The sequence below is a fragment of the Oncorhynchus nerka genome, linkage group LG20 (assembly GCF_034236695.1).
Source record: "Oncorhynchus nerka isolate Pitt River linkage group LG20, Oner_Uvic_2.0, whole genome shotgun sequence".
NCBI classification, from domain to species: Eukaryota; Metazoa; Chordata; class Actinopteri; order Salmoniformes; family Salmonidae; genus Oncorhynchus; species Oncorhynchus nerka.
Window position 1 is genome coordinate 50236711 of NC_088415.1, and position 19993 is coordinate 50256703.

General features: G+C 43.2%; 1 protein-coding gene across 1 annotated transcript in view; it reads left to right on the forward strand.

Annotated features, from left to right (window-relative positions):
* Positions 1-19993, forward strand: part of LOC115102707 (ubiquitin conjugation factor E4 B-like) — a 96676-nt gene that overhangs the window by 48743 nt on the left and 27940 nt on the right. Inside the window, 7 exon segments of the mRNA XM_065005561.1 lie at positions 4383-4494; positions 4759-4842; positions 5329-5385; positions 6498-6614; positions 8427-8525; positions 8828-8941; positions 9226-9424. Of these exon segments, the coding sequence (XP_064861633.1) occupies positions 4383-4494; positions 4759-4842; positions 5329-5385; positions 6498-6614; positions 8427-8525; positions 8828-8941; positions 9226-9424 (782 nt within the window).

Genomic DNA, 19993 nt, shown 5'->3' on the forward strand with positions numbered 1-19993 from the left:
TCATCCAGAACGCCGCAGCCCGTCTGGTGTTCAACCTTCCCAAGTTCTCTCACGTCACCCCGCTCCTCCGCTCCCTCCACTGGCTTCCAGTTGAAGCTCGCATCCGCTACAAGACCATGGTGCTTGCCTACGGAGCTGTGAGGGGAACGGCACCTCAGTACCTCCAGGCTCTGATCAGGCCCTACACCCAAACAAGGGCACTGCGTTCATCCACCTCTGGCCTGCTCGCCTCCCTACCACTGAGGAAGTACAGTTCCCGCTCAGCCCAGTCAAAACTGTTCGCTGCTCTGGCCCCCCAATGGTGGAACAAACTCCCTCACGACGCCAGGACAGCGGAGTCAATCACCACCTTCCGGAGACACCTGAAACCCCACCTCTTTAAGGAATACCTAGGATAGGATAAAGTAATCCTTCTCACCCCCCCCCCCCCTTAAAAGATTTAGATGCACTATTGTAAAGTGGCTGTTCCACTGGATGTCATAAGGTGAAAGCACCAATTTGTAAGTCGCTCTGGATAAGAGCGTCTGCTAAATGACTTAAATGTAAATGTAAATGTGACAAAGTAGGGGATGGTATACAGAAGATAGCCCTATTTGGTAAAAGACCAAGTCCATATTATGGCAAGAACAGCTCAAATAAGCAAAGATAAACGACAGTCCATCATTACTTTAAGACAAGAAGGTCAGTCAATCCGGAAAATGTCAAGAACTTTGAAAATCTCTTAAAGTGCAGTTGCAAAAACCATCAAGCGCTATGAAGCTGGCTCTCATGAGGACCGCCACAGGAAAGGAAGACCCAGAGTTACCTGCTGCAGAGGATCAGTTCAGTAGAGTTAACTGCATCTCAGATTGCAGCCCAAATAAATGCTTCACAGAGTGAATAACAGACACTTCTCAACATCAACTGTTCAGAGGAGACTGCATGAATCAGGCCTTCATGGTCGGGTTGCTGCAAAGAAACCACTACCAAAGGACACAAATAAGAAGAAGAGACTTGCTTGGGCCAAGAAACACGATCAATGGATATTAGACTGGTGGAAATCTATCCTTTGGTCTGATGCAAAATTTGAGATTTTTGCTTACCACCGCCGTGTCTTTGTGAGACGAAGAGTAGGTGAACGGATGATCTCCGCATGTGTCATTCCCACCGTGAAGCATGGAGGAGGAGGTGTAATTGTGTGGGGGTGCTTTGCTGGTGACACTGATTTATTTCAAATTCAGGCATGCTTAACAAGCATGGATACAACAGCATTCTGCAGCAATACGCCATCCCACCTAGTTTGCTTTGTTTTTCAACAGGACAATGATCCAACACACCTCCAGGCTGTGTAAGGGCTATTTGACCAAGAAGGAGAGTGATGGAGTGCTGCATCAGATGACCTGGCCTCCACAATCACCCAACCTCAACCCAATTGAGATGGTTTGGAATAAGTTGGACCGCAAAGTGAAGGAAAAGCGGCGAACAAGTGCTCCACATGTGTGGGACCTCCTTCAAGACTTTTGGAAAAGCATTCCAGGTAAAGCTGGTTTAGATAATGCCAAGTGCAAGTGTGCGCAAAGCTGTCAAGGCGAAGAGTGGCTACTTTGAAGAATCAAAAATATATTTTGGGGTTTTTGGGTTACCACATGATTACTTATTTGTTATTTCATAGTTGTGATGTCTTCACTATTATTTTACAGTGTAGAAAATAATACAAATAAAGAAAAACCCTTGAATGAGTAGGTGTGTCCAAACTTTTGACTGGTCCTGTACTTGGATGTGTAGTGTCTGAATTTGTTGCTGGCATGTCAGGCCCAAGTTTGCTAATCATGCCAATTAAAAATAATTAAAGTAGTTGGCAATATCAGTGGGTTTTGTAACTAATGAGGCATCTGATTCAAATAATGTTGGAGCTGAGTTAGACTTTTTGCTCAAAATGTCATTGAAGGTGCTCCAAAGCTTTTTACTATCATCCTTTATACAATTTATCTTTGGTTCATAGTATAGCAGAAGCAGGTCAGGGTTCCATAGCTGCAGGCAGAACAGCGGAAACTGGATCAGCAGCCCAACCAGGTAGACTGGGGACAAAGCCAGTCAGGAGTGGCCAGGTAGTTCTGAGGTATGGTCCTAGGGCTCAGATCCTCCGGGAAGGAAGAGCGAAAGATTGGAGAAATCGAGGTAGTATCCTTAGGAGAAATATGACTGATTGACCATAGCCCCTTGGCACATACACTACATGACCAAAAGTATGCAGTCACCTGCTCGTTGAAAATCTCATTCTAAAATCATGTGTATTGATATGGATTTGGTCTTCCCTTTGCTGCTATAACAACCTCCATTCTTCTGGGAAGGCTTTCCACTAGATGTTGGAACATTGCTATGGGGACTTGCTTCCATTCAGCCACAAGCATTAGTGAGGTTGGGCACTGATGTTGGACGTTTTGGCCTGGCTCGCAGTCGGCATTTCAATTCATCCCAAATGTGTTTGAATGGGTTGAGGTCAGGGCTCTGTGCAGGCCAGTCAAGTTCTTCCACACCGATCTTGACAAACCATTTCTGTATGGACCTTGCTTTGTGCACATGGGCATTGTCATACTGAAACAGGAAAGAGTCTTCACCAAACTGTTGTAAGCACAGAATCCTCTAGAATGTCATTGTATGCCATAGCATTAAAATTTCCCTTCACTGGAACTAAGGGGCCTAGCCCGAACCATGAAATACAGCCCCAGACCATTATTCCTCCTCCACCAAACTTTACAGTTGGCACTATGTATTGGGGCAGGTAGCGTTCTCCTGGCATCCGCCAAACCCAGATTCGCCGATCTGACTGCCAGATGGTGATGTGTGATTCATCACTACAGAGAATGCGTTTTCACTGCTCCAGAGTCCAATGGCAGCGAGCTTTACGCCACTCCAGCCGACGCTTGGCATTGCGCTTGGTGATCTTAGCTTTCTGTCGGCTGCTCGGCCAAAGAAACCCATTTCATGAACGTCCCAGCGAACATTTATTGTGCTGATGTTGCTTCCAGAAGCAGTTTGGAACTCCGTAGTGAGTGTTGCAACCAAGGACAGACTATTTTTAAGCTCTATGCGTTTTTGCTCAATTTCATTCAAGTCAGCAACAGGTGTGGCTGAAATAGCCAAATCCACTAATTTGAAGGGGAGTCCACATACTTTTGTATATATTGTGTAGACTATTGCAGCATAAGGACTGAGACGGGGTTGGGGGACACCGTGGTCCCGTCTGACAATTCCCCTGGACAGGACAAACCAGGCAGAATATAACCCCACCCACTTTGCCAAAGCACAGCCTCGCACCACCAGAGGGATATCAACAGACAAACTAATACTACCCTGAGATAAGGCAGCGTACAGCCCTCGATGATCGCCCCCACCACGCGAGCCCGAGGGAGCGCGAGACCGAACAGGAAGATAATGTCAGTGACAACCCACTCAAGTCGTGATGCACTCCTTCTAGGGACGACATGGGAGAGCACTAGCAAAACCAGTTACTCAGCCCACGTAATGGGGTCAGAGGCAGAGAGTCCCAGTAGAGAGTGGGAGGAGCCGGCCAGGCAAAGACTGCAAGGGTGGTTCGTCACGCCAATGTCTTGCCATTCACATTAGCACCTTTTGGCTAGACTGCTCAATCACTGGACCTACTGAAAAGATGAGTCTTCAGTAAAGACTTGTCGGTTGAGACAGAGTCTGCATCTCTCTCAAGGATTGGTAGACCATTCCATAAAAATGGCGATCTGTAGGAGAAAGCCCAGCCTTCAGCTGTTTGCTTAGAAATTCCAGGGACAATGAGGCCTGCGTCTTGTGACTGCAGCATACATGTAGGTATGTACGGCAGGACCAAATCGGAGAGATGGGTAAGAGCTTGTCAATGTAATGCTTTGTACCTTAATCAGCCCTAGCCTTAACATCAAGCCAGTGTCGAGTGGCTAGCCCTGGAGTAATATGATAGATGTATTATCATTTTTGGGTTCTAGTCAAGATTCTGGCAGATTATTTAGCGCTAGCGGAAGTTTATTTACTGCTAGCTGGAGAGTAGAGCACTGCAGTGGTTTAATCTTGAAGTGACAAAAGCATGGATTCGTTTCTGACAAAGTTTTAGATTTTTGCAGTGTTATGAAGATGGAAAAAGCTGCTCTTGAAATATTTCTATATGTTCGTTATAGTAACTTGACGCTAACATATGTACAGTATAAAATAGGGTTTTGTTAGAATGCCTGTTCTGCCAATTGTTAAATGGTAGAAAACAAGAATACAATGCACATTTTCTCATTCAAAATACGCTCCTAATTTGGTCTCAAAATAGTATTTGGCCAGGTGACATGGTTCAGGTATGTTGTGTGTCTGAGTAAAAGCGTTCCTCCTCCCCTTGCCCCTCCACTCAGGAGCCCCCTGCAGCAGTCCCTGCTGGTGCCCTACATGCTGTGCCGAAACCTGCCATATGGCTTTATCCAGGAGCTGGCCCGCATGACCCACCAGGAGGAGGTCTTCAGACAGGTGGGCTCAACCGACAGACCGAATGACACACAGACAATGCTTTTATAGGTGTGACGTTGTCCAAGCTAGTAGAAGGTAAGACTGAGCATTTAAAGGTCCATTAGAAAACATTTGGTAATTGAGGATTTGGTCAAACACTTGAGAAAAACCATGTGAAATCAAGCAGATGATCAAGTTATCCTGTACATTTCACCATGTTGATTTTCAGCTATCTTTACTGTGGTGCAATCCTCATTTGCTCACCTGCGCTTCTGTGTCTTTCAGATCTTCGTTCCAATCCTTCAAGGGCTGGGTCTGGCTGTGAAAGAATGTTCCTTCGACAGTGACAACTTTAAATTCCCCCTCATGGTAAGTACTGCAGCCTGTGAGAGAGCCTGTCTATTTAACTGATGGGGGGGAAGTTTGAGATGTGCCAAATGGATTATGTTCCCGGCATGGCTGAACCTCTGCTAGCGTGACGAGCCAGTAAACCCTGAGCGAACCTTTTAGGCTCCCACTATATATATATAGGGAATTTTCCCATTGAAGGCCATGGTTCTTTTATTGGTGGACCGGTTGCTATATTGTGCACGTTTCTTCCATTCAAATTGCCATGGTCTAAGGGGCTAGTAATTCTATTTCTATGGCTCCCAGTACTTTTTACACACATCACGTCTTGTCACATCTGTCATAACATGACATCGGGCGTTTGTTGTTTTTTACACCAGGGGACGGAAACTTAATTGAAGATCACATTTGAATATGGTAATTTAACAGTCAATGGTCAGTGTTATGAGGTTATTTTGGATGGGTGTTTATTTAACGTTCACTTACGACGTGTTTTGTTTTCTACAGGCTTTAGCTGAGCTCTGTGAGATAAAGTTTGGGAAGACTCACCCCATGTGCAATTTGGTGAGTATGTTCTGAGAGACGGAGACATCTTTCTTATCTCTTCATCTATTACATAATTTGTAGGGGTTTAAAGGTACTTTTTTCGTACCAAACCATTCGGTACAGGGACCTCGGTTCGGTCCACACTTTGAATATGAATTAATACATAAAAAAGTTCAACACTCGGGCCTGTAGGCTATGCCTTCGCTGCTTCTTGAGTAAATATGATCTGAAAAAAACCAAAACATTTGAGGCTATTCTGTTAAAACAACTAGAGCCTATGCTCACGCTGTTTCAAAAATAAAATCTTAATTGTCTCACTTAAAGCTGTCCTTTTGTGAGGTGCAGCCGGGAACTTGTTCTGTACGATGGCGAGTGGTGAGGTAGATAAACCAGGAGAATTATCCATCGTTGTTTAAATCTTCCGTTTGGGAACATTTTGGCTTCCCGGTAGATTACTATGGCGATGGACAGAGAGACCTCAAACATGTTGTCACATTTATGCTGACATCACGCCAGTATTCCTACCAAGACGGAAACGCAAAACAACAACCACACAACTACATCTTCCCCATACATTTAAGCAGCCCTTTACAGCGGATTCTGACCAGGCCAAAGAAATGACAAGAGCAATAGGTATGTTTACAGCTGCGAATATGCACCCACTCTCAGTAGTTGAGAAGAATAGGAGCACGAGGACAGATGCAGAGCCTCTGTTCGATGCCATTAAAATGTAATTTACCACCTTCACAAGTGCCGTCTCAGTGCTATGATGGGATCTAAAACCAGACTGAAGCATTTCATATACATTGTTTGTCTTCAGGAAGGCAGTAAGTTGCTGCGCAACAGCCTAGAAATGTCTCTAGTGTCCTACGTTTTCATAACTGTGACCTTAATTGCCTACCGTCTGTAAGCTGTTAGTGTCTTAACGACCGTTCCACAGGTGCATGTTCATTAATTATTTATGGTTCATTGAACAAGCATGGGAAACACTGTTAAAACCCTTTACAATGAAGATCTGTTAAGTTATTTGGATTTTTACGAGTTATCTTTGAAAGACAGGGTCCTGAAAAAGTTAGTTAATTTTTTTGCTGAGTTTGTGCCTGTCTCGTTTGTGTGTGTGTCCTGTCCAGATGACATCTCTGCCCCTGTGGTGTCCCAAGTCCCTGGGCCCGGGGATGGGCCGAGAGGTTCAGAGACTGTCCTTCCTGGGAGCATTCTTCAGCCTGTCGGTCTTTGCAGAGGATGACGTGAGTAATCGGGGTCAAGTGAACTTGCCCCTAGATGCTGATCCTGGGTCAGTATTGCGTTTTCTACTCTAACGGTTAACCTGTCTGGGGAACGGGAATCCCTCGCCAACAGCCATTGAAATTGCTAGGTGCCAAATTCAAACAACAGAAATGTCATAAATCAAATTTCTCAAACATACAAGTATTAGGCACCATTTTAAAGATATAATTCTCGTTAATCCAGCCACAGTGTCTGATTTCAAAAAGGCTTTACAGCGAAAGCTCAACAAACGATTGTTAGGTCACCACCAAGTCACAGAAAAACACAGCCATTTTTTCAGGCAAAGAGAGGAGTCACAAAAAGCACAAATAGAGATAAAATTAATCACTAACCTTTGATGATCTTCATCAGATGACACTCATAGGACTTCATGTTACACAATACATGTATGTTTTGTTCGGTAAAGTTCATATTTATATCCAAAAATCTCATTTTACATTGGCGTATTATGTTCAGTAGTTCCAAAACATGCGGTGATTTTGCAGAGAGCCACATCAATTTACAGAAATACTCATAATAAACATTGATAATAGATGCAACTATTATACATGGAACTTTTAGATAAACTTCTACTTAATGCAACCGCTGTCAGATTTAAAAAAAAACTTTAAAGCATACCATGCAATAATCTGAGTACAGCGTTCAGAGCCCAAACCAGCCAAAGAAATATCTGCCATGTTGTGTAGTCAACTTTTGATCTTCATCAGAATGCACTCACAGAAATCCCAGTTCCACAATAAATGTTTGATTTGTTCAATAAAGTTAATCATTTTTGTCCAACTATCTCCTTGTTGTTCGCGCGTTTAGTAAACAAATCGAAACTCACGAGGCGGGGGCAAGTCCAGCGGAAAGGTCAGACAAAAAGTTCCGTTACAGTCCGTAGAAACATGTCAAACGAAGTATAGAATCAATCTTTAGGATGTTTTTATGATAGATAAATCTTCATTAAGAGTTTAATGTTCCAACCGGACAATTCCTTTGTCTGTAGAAAAGCAATGGAACGCGAGCTAACACGCTCATGACCGCGCGCCACGAACCCGTGGCTCTCTGCCAGACCTCTGACTCATTCCCCTCTCATTCAGCCCCCCTCCACAGTAGAAGCTTGAAACAACGTTCTAAAGACTGTTGACATCTAGTGGAAGCCTTAGGAAGTGCAACATCACCAATATCCCACTATCTTCAATAGGGGCTGAGTTGAAAAACGACCAACCTCAGACTTCCCACTTCCTGGTTGGATTTCTTCTCAGGTTTTCGCCTGCCATATGAGTTCTGTTATACTCACAGACATCATTCAAACAGTTTTAGAAACTTGTGTGTTTTCTATCAGAGTGTTTTCTATCCAATACTACTAATAATATGCATATATTAGCATCTGGGACTGAGTAGGATGCAGTTTACGCTTTTCATCCAAAAGTGAAAATGCTGCCCCCTATCCCAATGAAGTTAAGGTTAGAATTGTGGGAGAGGAAGCTGATCCTAAATCTGTACATTGAGGGAACTTCACCCTGGAGCTAGATGAATGTGTGCTTGTGTGACTCAATGCAATGTGGCCAAAAGAAGAAAAGGAAAGTAGCCCAGCAGCACTGCTTGTCTCTTGGAATTTAGTGAATTTACCAATTTTGCTGATTAACATCTTTCTGGTGGTTCCTGTTGTATTGCATAAGTTTACTTCACAAAATGCTTTAAAAATAAATTGCTCACAAATATACAAATGACCATGACAAGTTTTATCATATTGCTTCCAGAATTATGTTGCCATTATTTTTTACCAGACCAAAGTGGGTGACAAGTACTTCTCGGGCCCAGCCATCACTATGGAGAACACTCGTGTGGGTAGCCAAACCCTGCAGCACTACCTGGAGTCAGCCCGGGTAAGTCCCACCCACCTGGCAGGGCTGTACAGTGCGACCATTTTACTTGCATATGCGGCTAAATATTTTGCTGTGCGACCTGGAATTTTTATTTAGGAGCACCAGTGTGCCAAGAACAATTCAGGATTCTAGCTTTATTAACTCAAATATTTTTCATTTTGCTCCTAAGTTTGGTTGTGAGCCTACATTTTTTTTTACTTAAAAAAGGTCAGCTTAGAGCTCTGCCCGGGTCTATTGTGACTTTTAGTATACTTCCTTCAAGTTGGCATGACATAATACTTTTTTATATGTTTCTTTGTCAGGGTGACTTGTTTAAAATTCTCCACAACATCCTACTAAATGGAGAGACAAGAGAGGTAGCGCTCAACTACATGGCAGCTCTGGTCAACCGCAATGTGAAGAAAGCCCAGATGCAGGTAAAAGGCTTACAGCTTAGTGATCCTAGCCTATTTTAATTTAATCTATAGAACATCTGTATTGAGGGTTTCTAATGTGACCCTTTCAAGCTAGAATGTCTGGCCAAAAGGTCTGAAGAGACCCACTGCTATTCCAGCACACACTGCTTTCCCCCCACCGTCGCTGTCATTCTTTCACTGTCCTATCGGAAACAAATACATATGAAAGGAGTGGGACGGAGCAGTTCTTTATTTCATATTATATTTAATATCTTCCCCTCCCACCTCCTCCCCTACTCTCGCAGACAGACGACAAGCTGGTGTCCACAGACGGCTTCATGATTACCTTCCTGTCGGTGCTGCAACAGCTGAGCATGAAGATCAAGCTGGAGATGGTAGACCCGTACTACATTTTCCACCCCCTCTGCCGCCTGCAGGTCAGCCGTGAGGAGACCCGGCTCAAGGCCACCATGGAAGAGCTCAAGCCCTGGCTGGCCGAGATACGTGAGTGGACACCCATAGATAATATAACAATAAATACGCCGATGTCATAGATCCCCTATGCATCAGAATGGAACCATTTGTCAGCTCCATTTTTCTGTTCTATCTAGTTGGACACCACCATTGTCGTCATAATGTTTCAAGTGTACAGTGAAATGCCTTTCTTGCCAGCTCCAAACCCAACAATGTAGTTATCAATGTAGCACAAAAAAATGACAAAAACACACAAGAAATAAAACACGAGAGTCACGGTCACCAACGTCAACCTACCAGACGAGCTGGACACCTTTTTCTCAAGATTTGAGCACAATGACCCTGAGCTGCTGAGAAGACAACGTGGGCTACACACCGTCTCCACTGAGGACATATGTAAGTTCATCGACTACAGCTCGGCCTTCAGTACCATAGTGCCCTATAGGCTCATTACAAAACTCACAGCCCTGGGTCTGAACTCCTCCCTATGCAACTGGGTCATGAACTCCCTGACAGGCTGTCCCCAGGTGGTGAAGGTAGGCAACATTACCTCCTCGACACTGATCCTCATCAACGGGATTGCTGTGGAGATGGTCAATAACTTCAAATTCCTCTGGGTACACATCTCGGAGAAGCTGAAATGGTGTGACCACACGGACACCGTAGTGACCTCAGGATGCTGAAGAAATTTGGCCTGTCCCCGAAGGCCCAAACAGTCTTCTACAGGAGCACCATGGAGAGAACACTGTCGGACTGCATCACAGCCTGATACGGCAACTACACCTCCACCAAGGATTTCCAGAGGGTGATAGTGCAGCCACACTGCCTGGCTTACAGGACACCGACAACACCAGGTGTCGCAGAAAGGCCAAGAAGATCATCAGCCACCCAAGCCATGCCTTGTTCTCCTCGCTTCAATCATTTAGACACGGGCAGTACAGGAACATCATTTCAAAAACTGAGACTGTCCAATGGCTTCTACCCTCAGATCATCAGGCTGCTGAATAGTTGGATACCTGCTCCACCCTCGCCCTGCTACTCCCCCTATGGACATATTCCCCCCTGCTACTCCCCCTATGGATATATTCCCCCCTGTTACTCCCCCTATGGACATATTCCCCACTGCTACTCCCCCTATGGACATATTCCCCACTGCTACTCCCCCTATGGACATATTCCCCCTGCTCCCCCTATGGACATATTCCCCACTGCTACTCCCCTATGGACATATTCCCCACTGCTACTCCCCCTGGACATATTCCCCCTGACATGGACATATTCCCACTGCTACTCCCCATATTCCCCCTGGACTATGGACATATTCCCCACTGCTACTCCCCCTATGGACATATTCCCCACTGCTACTCCCCCTATGGACATATTCCCCACTGCTACTCCCCTATGGACATATTCCCCACTGCTACTCCCCTATGGACATATTCCCCACTGCTACTCCCCCTATGGACATATTCCCCACTGCTACTCCCCCTATGGACATATTCCCCACTGCTACTCCCCCTATGGACATATTCCCCACTGCTACTCCCCTATGGACATATTCCCCACTGCTACTCCCCTATGGACATATTCCCCACTGCTACTCCCCTATGGACATATTCCCCACTGGACTATTCTCCCCCTATGGACATATTCCCCACTGCTACTCCCCTATGGACATATTCCCCCTGCTACTCCCCCTATGGACATATTCCCCCTGCTACTGGACATATTCCCACTCCCCCTATGGACATATTCCCCACTGCTACTCCTCCTATGGACATATTCCCCACTGCTTACTCCCCCTATGGACATATTCCCCACTGCTACTCCCCCTATGGACATATAGGCATTGTACTGACAAGAGACCTTGATCAGCTATTGAAAGTGAATTGGGAAATGAAAATATATCAGCTTAAACAAAATATAGATTTTTGGAAAACTCTGCCTATCTCCTTGGTTGGTCGTATAAGCGCTATCAAAATGGTTGTCCTACCCAGGTTTCTTTACCTCTTCCAATGTCTACCCAATTTCATACCACAAAGCTATTTTAAGAAACTGGATTCAATATAGTAACTTCATTTTTATGGGATAACAAGGCAGACAGAATTTCAAAGAAGCATTTATGCAAGTACAAAATAGAGGGGGGCTTTGGCCTTCCTCACTTTAAACTGGGCTGCTAATCTGAACATTGTGTCTTTCTGGAGGGAAAGCTTACCTGCGATGAGACAGAAGGATATGCCTGCATGGCTTTTGATTGAGCAGGCCTCCTGTCAACGTTCCTCACTCCCTGCACTTGTTAATAGCCCATCATATGTGAAAAAATCCACTTATGACTCTAACTCAGTCATTTGTCATACGTTTAGGATCTGGAAACAGATTAGGTATTTTCTTAACATACCCACTGTATACATTGACAGCCCGATTTGCCTGAATCATGCTTTCCACCCCGCATTGGATGATGTGGTGTTTTCACAGTGGAGGGAGAAGGGGCTCACAACAATTGGTAACCTATACATAGATGGTCGGTTAGCTTCATTTCAACAATTACAGGGAAAGTTCAACATGCCAACAACACATTTTTTCAGATACCTCCAAATCAGGAATTTCGTAAGGACACATATCCCACAGTATGGCATGAAGCCAAATAGTCCAACATTAGATAGCTTGATCCTTGTCAAACCCCATTCAAAAGGGTCGGTCTCTAGACTGTATGATGTGCTACAGGCCCACATAGAGGTATCCACAGACACCATTAAAAGGGCTTGGGAACATGAACTTGGGTCAGAAATCTCAGATGAGGACTGGGTAGAAGCTCTCAGGAATATAAACCACAGTTCAGTGAATGCCAGACACAACCTTGTACAGTTTAAGGTGATACACAGGTTACATTACTCAAAAGTAAAACTGCATAAAATATTCCCGGACACCTCACCACTGTGTGAGAGGTGCAAGCAGGATGAGTGGACATTGACCCACTTATTCTATACATGTCCTAAGTTACATGTTTACTGGGCTCTCATTTTTGATTATTTATCTAGAGCCTTTGATAGAGTTCTAGCCCCAGACCCATTGACCGCTCTGTTTGGTACAGTTGATGGGAATAACCACGAAGGGAAAGCTGTCTCTCTTTGTACTCTATTAGCCAAAAGGCTCATATTGCAATTTTGGAAACTGGAGACTGTACCCACCTTTGAAATGTGGTTACGGGATTTAGGGAATGTAATACATATGGAAAAGATTCGATACAATACCTCCAATAGAAGTCCAATGTTTTACAAAATATGGCAGCCGATACTGGATAAATGGTCTAGTCCCGCTTCATAACTGGGTTGACGATCTGCTGCTACTCTGTGCTGTACTCCACTCAATATCTATTTTTGGCTTAACTACACTGCTTGTAATGACTAGATGCTGTCTTCTTATACATGTACCACCTAATAGGATTTTGTTTTATTTTGTGTATGTGTGAGTTAAGTTTTGTTTTGTCCTCTAAATTGGCCATCCATTCAACAGTACAATGAATGTCATAGTTAGTATTGCTGTCTTTTTTATTTGACTTTTTATTGTAAAATAATAAACATATTATTAAAATCAAATGAAATGCTTTAGCATTGGATTGAGTTGGCCCAGAGTACCGAAAGTTTGGAACTATTCAATTGTGTCTGTTGTGCCAGGCAAGCTCAATCAAGCACAGCTAAGCATTTGCAAGAAAACAAATGCCATTTGAACACAGGTCTAGTTGAGATTATGCATAGGAACACTGAAGATTTGTAGGCACACTGCTAATGGCTATACAGAACGTTTGCCTCTAGGGGTTCTCTTGAGTCAACATAGGTCTCCTAAGTGGTCTCCACACATGAACAAAAGCATATAGGCCTATTGTTTACAGAAAACAAAGTATTTCTGTGGTTAACTGCAATAAGCAATAATGCATCTTTAAAGGCTTGATATGTAGCTTTGTTCATGACCCAACCAAATGCGCATAGGAATGTGAGTTACAGATCTGTCTTACTCATTGAAACCAAGTCTAATAAGCGTCATTGTCTCATGTCAGATAGACAGATCTGTGCAGACGTCTGTCGCGCTAACTTGCAAATACTCATGGTATAGCTAAAAATAACTTTGGTTACAATATGCTGTCTTAACATGATGATAACGTGATCCTGGACAACACCCTGTCGTTCTCAACTAACATCAAGGCGGTGGCCCGTTCTTGTAGGTTCATGCTCTACAACATCCGCAGAGTACGACCCTGCCTCACACAGGAAGCAGCGCAGGTCCTAATCCAGGCACTTGTCATCTCCCGTCTGGATTACTGCAACTCGCTGTTGGCTGGGCTCCCTGCCTGTGCCATTAAACCCCTACAACTCATCCAGAACGCCGCAGCCCATCTGGTGTTCAACCTTCCCAAGTTCTCTCACGTCACCCCGCTCCTCCGCTCTCTCCACTGGCTTCCAGTTGAAGCTCGCATCCGCTACAAGACCATGGTGCTTGCCTACGGAGCTGTGAGGGGAACGGCACCTCAGTACCTCCAGGCTCTGATCAGGCCCTACACCCAAACAAGGGCACTGCGTTCATCCACCTCTGGCCTGCTCGCCTCCCTACCACTGAGGAAGTACAGTTCCCGCGCAGCCCAGTCAAAACTGTTCGCTGCTCTGGCCCCCCAATGGTGGAACAAACTCCCTCACGACGCCAGGACAGCGGAGTCAATCACCACCTTCCGGAGACACCTGAAACCCCACCTTTTTCAGGAATACCTAGGATAGGATAAAGTAATCCTTCTCACCCCCCTTAAAAGATTTAGATGCACTATTGTAAAGTGGCTGTTCCACTGGATGTCTTAAGGTGAACGCACCAATTTGTAAGTCGCTCTGGATAAGAGCGTCTGCTAAATGACTTAAATGTAAATGTAAATGTAAATGTTAACATTAGAAAATGTAATCAAGATGACATCGTCCACTGAACTCCCTACATCCTCAAGTCTGAGTTAATCTCACCTTAAAACTAAACCTGTAACTAATATTTGAAGTTTTTTTTCATGAGCAGGTCTTCACTACCTAATTGTACATCTAGCAGTGGTAGAATCAGTATTAATGAAATTCAAAATGTGCACGGAAATTAGCTAGCAAACGTTAGCTAGCTGGTGTCTGCTTGCTGGCTGAATCAGTCTCAAATCAATCCATATGAAATTAATTCTGGGATGTGTCTTTAGTATAATTAATGTGACGGCATGCAATTTTATCAAATTGATTACCTAACGTTTAATTGATTACGTGATTGAATAAAATAATGCAATAATTAACTCAACCTGGGGCACCACGGAGAAGTTTATTTAACCTTTTATGGCTGCAGGGGCAGTATTGAGTAGCTTGGATGAAAGGTGCCCATTGTAAACGGCCTGCTCCCCAGTCTCCGTTGCTAATATATGCATATTATTATTAGTATTGGATAGAAAACACTCTAAAGTTTCCAAAACTGTCCAAATATTGTCTGTGAGTATAACAGAACTGATATTGCAGGCGAAACCCTGAGGAAAATCAAAACAGAAAGTGGCTTCTATTTTGAAAAGTCCATGTTCCATAGCCTCCCTTTGCTGGATTTAAAGGGATATGAACCAGATTCCTTTTCCTATCGCTTCCTCAAGGTTTCAACAGTCTTCAGACATAGTTTCAGGCTTTTATTTTGAAAAATGAGCCAGAACGATAACATCGCGTCAAGTGGTCACATGAGTTTTGCTCGCGCAACAGAATTTGGATCGGTATTGCTTTTCCCTCTCCTACTGTGAAGGACATTTGCGGTTGATATATTATCGATTAAATATTTTAAAAACAACCTGAGGATTGATAATAAAAAATGTTTGACATGTTTCTGTGGACATTATAGAAACTTTTTGGAATTTTCATCTGCGTTGTCGTGACCGCTCTTTGATGTGGATTTCTGAACATACTTCCGTTTGTTTATCGCGTTATTTTGGATATAAAAATACTCTTTATGGAACAAACTGAACATTTGTTATGTAACTGGGAGTCTCGCGAGTGAAAACATCCGAAGATCATCAAAGGTAAACGATTCATTTGATTCCTTTTCTGATTTTCGTGACCGAGCTTCCTGATGCTAAGTGTACTTAATGCTTTGTCGTGCGATCGATAAACTTACACAAACGCTTGGATTGCTTTCGCTGAAAAGCACAATTTCAAAATCTGACACGACAGGTGGAAAACAAAAGGGTAAACTGTGTTTTCCTATATTGCACTTGTGATTTCATGAATATAAATATTTGTAGTAATATTTATTGAATGTAGCGCTATGCTATTCAGAGGTTGTTGATGACACTTATCCCGATATCGGGATTACAGCCATAAGTTAAGGAGTTCCATCTTCCCAATGAACTCTTAGAGATCTAAAGATCTGTTACATTTCAGTTATCAATCGGTCATTAATTAATCTTTACCTTCTATCAGTCATCTGAACATCGTAAGATCTATCTGCACGAACCCTAGTCTACAGTTGTGGCCAAAAGTGTTGAATGACACAAATATTCATTTTCACAAAGTCTGTTGCCTCAGTTTGTATGATGGCAATTTGCATATACTCCAGAATGTTATGAAGAGTGATCAGATGAATTGCAATTAATTGCAAAGTCCCTCTTTGCCATGCAAGTGAACTGAATCCTCCAAAAAACATTTCCACTGCATTTCAGCCCTACCACAAAAGGACCAGCTGACATCATGTCAGTGATTCTCTCGTTAACCTCTCTAGGGTATGTGGGACGCTAGCGTCCCATCTGGCCAACATCCAGTGAGGTTGCAGAGCGCCAAATTCAAATACAGAAATGCTCATTATAAAAATTCTGAAAACATAGGATTAAAGATTAACTTCTTGTTAATCCAACCACGGTGTCAGATTTAGAAAATGCTTTTCGGCGAAAGTATACCTAGCCCAGATCATACCTAGCCCAGAACATAGCCCAGTTGACAAATGATTACAAACAGTAACCTGCCAAGCAGAAGCATTACAAAACTCTGAAATAGAGAAAATTAATCCCTTACCTTTGATCTTCATATGGTGGCAATCAGGAGATATTCATTTACTCAATAAATGTTCCTTTTGTTCGATTTAAAAAGTCTATTTATATCCAAAAACCTCTGTTTTGTTTGCGCGTTTTCTTCAGTAATCCACAGGCTCAAACGCAGTCAAAACAGGCAGGCAAAAAAAATCCAAATTGTATCCGTAAAGTTCATAGCAACATGTCAAACAATGTTTATATTCAATCCTCAGGTTGTTTTTAGCCTAAATTATCTATAATATTTAAACCGGACAATAACGTTGTCCAATAACGTCGTCAATATAAAAGGTAAACAAGAAATGCACTCTCTCGGGATTGAGCATGAAAAAGCTCTGCGACACGGCAGGATCCACTCATTCAGTCTTACTCCCTCATTTATCGGAATACAAGCCTGAAACAATTTCTAAAGACTGTTGACATCTAGTGGAAGGCATAGGAACTGCAAATTGAGTCCTAAATCAATGGATACTGTAATGGCATTGAATAGAAAACTACAAAAACAAAACAAAAGCTACTTCCTGAATGGATTTTTCTCAGGTTTTCGCCTGCCAAATCAGTTCTGTTATACTCACAGACACTTTTAGAGTGTTTTCTATCCAAATCTACCAGTTATATGCATAGCTTATCTTCTGGGTCCAAGTAGCAGGCCATTTAATTTGGGCATGCGTTTCATCCAAAATTCCGAATGCTGCCCCCTCCCCTAGAGAACACACAGGTGTGAGTGTTGACGAGGACAAGGCTTGGAGATCACTCTCATGCTGATTGAGTTCGAATAACAGACAAAACTTCAAAAGGAGGGTGGTGCTTGGAATCATTGTTCTTCCTCTGATAACCATGGTTACCTACAAGGAAACACGTTCTGTCATCATTGCTTTGCACAAAAGGGCTTCACAGTGAAGGATATTGCTGCCAGTAAGATTGCACCTAAATCAACCATTTATCAGGTCATCAAGAACTTCAAGGAGAGCAGTTCAATTGTTGTGAAGAAGGCTTCAGGGCGCCCAAGAAAGTCCAGCAAGTGCCAGGACTGTCTCCTAAAGTTGATTCAGCTGCGGGATCGGGGAACCACCAGTACAGAGCTTGCTTTGGAATGGCAGCAGGGAGGTGTGAGTGCATCTGCATGCACAGTGAGGTGAAGACTTTTGGAGGGTGGCCTGGTGTCAAGAAGGACAGCAAAGAAGCCACTTCTCTACAGGAAAAACATCAGGGACAGACTGATATTCTGCGGAAGGTACAGGAATTGGACTGCTGAGGACTGGGGTGAAGTCATTTTCTCTGATGAATCCCCTTTCCGATTGTTTGGGGCATCCGGAGAAAAAGCTTGTCCGGAGAAGACGAGGTGAGTGCTACCATCAGTCCTGTGTCATGCCAACAGTAAAGTATCCTGAGACCATTCATGTGTGGGGTTGCTTCTCAGCCAGGGGAGTGGGCTCACTCACAATTTTGCCTAAGAACACAGCCATGAATAAAGAATGGTACCAACACATCCTCCGAGAGCAACTTCTCCCAACCACCCAGGAGCAGTTTGGTGACGAACAATGCCTTTTCCAGCATGATGGAGCACCTTGCCATAAGGCAAAAGTGATAACTAAGTGGCTCGGGGAACACAACATAGGTATTTTGGGTCCATGGCCAGGGAACTTCCCAGACCTTAATCCCATTGAAAACTTGTGGACAAACTCCAAGCATTGATTATGCAAGAATGGGCTGCCATCAGTCAGGATGTGGCCCAGAAGTTAATTGGCCGCATGCTAGGGCAGATTGCAGAGGTCTTGAAAAAGAAGTGCCAACACTGCAAATATTGACTCTTTGCATCAACTTCATGTAATTGTCAATAAAAGCCTTTGACACTTATGAAATGCTTGTAATTATACTTCAGTATTCAATAGTAACATCTGACAAAAAAATATGTAACGACACTGAAGCAGCAAACTTTGTGGAAATTAATATTTGTCATTCTCAAAACCTTTGGCCACGACTGTACATTGTGAATCAGCAATACACAAATTGGCGTAATTTTTTATTTACTAACTACCTAAATAAATCACACAGAATTACAGAATAGATTATACATTGATTACTAATCATGCCATGAAAAGTGCCTAGTGGACTAACCTGATATGACAGCTGGTTACACAAAGGGGGGTTGAAGAAGGAGCGGGAGGAGGAGAGACAAAGGAATGGGTCTCTATCGGACCTTGAGAAGCTATGATCACGTAAATATAAAATCTTATATATCCAAGCAATCAAACCCGTTCACAAGGTTGGTTAACTCTGAAGACACCTCAGGCTTATTTTTATATTTATATATATATATCATAAGATTTTATATTTGCGTGATCATAGCTTCTCAAGGTCCTACATTGGTCTTCGATAAATGCGTCGATGATGTAAAAGTCTGGTTTGCCCAGTAGAGATCGCCATTGTCCTTTTGTTGAGTCTTTCTGGTCGTAGTGTTGATTAGAGTGGATACGTTGGAGTACCCGGTCTTTCTTAGAGGAGTGTCTATGTCCGAGGCCACGTACGTTCTCAGCTGCAGACTGATAACCGTGACATCCATTATTTAATCACTTTTATGTGGTGATCGATAGTTCATTCCATTTTGCCATACTCGGCTTGCGCTGGATTCTGGCTGGTCTAGTAGAAATTCACCATTTCACTGTGGGGATTGTCACCTCCAGAGGGGGGCTATGATCCTCCCCCCAGGGCACGTCATGACTTATGCTAACAACGCCAGATTGCACACTCAATGCTGAATACTCCCTCTAGCTAGCTACTATAGCGAAGTTCTTGCTATTGCACAAATCTTATTTTTTTACCTTTTATTTTAGCAGGGAGTCCACATTGACACCAGTGTCTCTTTTTTAAGGGAGCCCTGCATATACAATTTCATAGAACAAAATGTTGAAATACAATATAAAACAAATAAAATACAGCCCGATACAAATTGCACAGACAAACATAAATATACACAATCAACTAAAACAATTCCTCTGTCCACTCTCTAAACTAATCCACGGACACTAAGGCCTCTTTTTGTACTGTTTTTCCAAACGTATGGAGTAGAAAAACTAAAAGCCGATTTGATATAAGTCTGAAGACTCCTTTGGTGTCTTCAGAGTTAACCAACCTTGTGAACGGGTTTGATTGCTTGGAATTTTAAATCTTAATAATGTTAGTTAAGCAAGTCGGAAGCTTCTGGAGCAGGTTTTGTGAACAAAAGGAGCGTAATGATGTGACCTTCATGACTTCAAAGAGGTCCAGACAACCTTTTGGTAAGAATACAGTGAGTTATACAACTGTTTCCTGTGATAAAACAAAGGGTGCCATGAACAATCAGTAAGGGCTTCCTGCACAGCTGCGGAACACCTTTATGTACTTAACCCCGCCAATCACAATGGCCTGAGTTATTTAACTAGGCAAGTCTGTCACTTAGATGATCATGAAACCAAGAGCAGGCGTCAAAGCCCAGGCCAATCGAGGATAAGTTGTTCAAAAAAATAACATGCTCAACGTTATCAAATGCTGTTGAC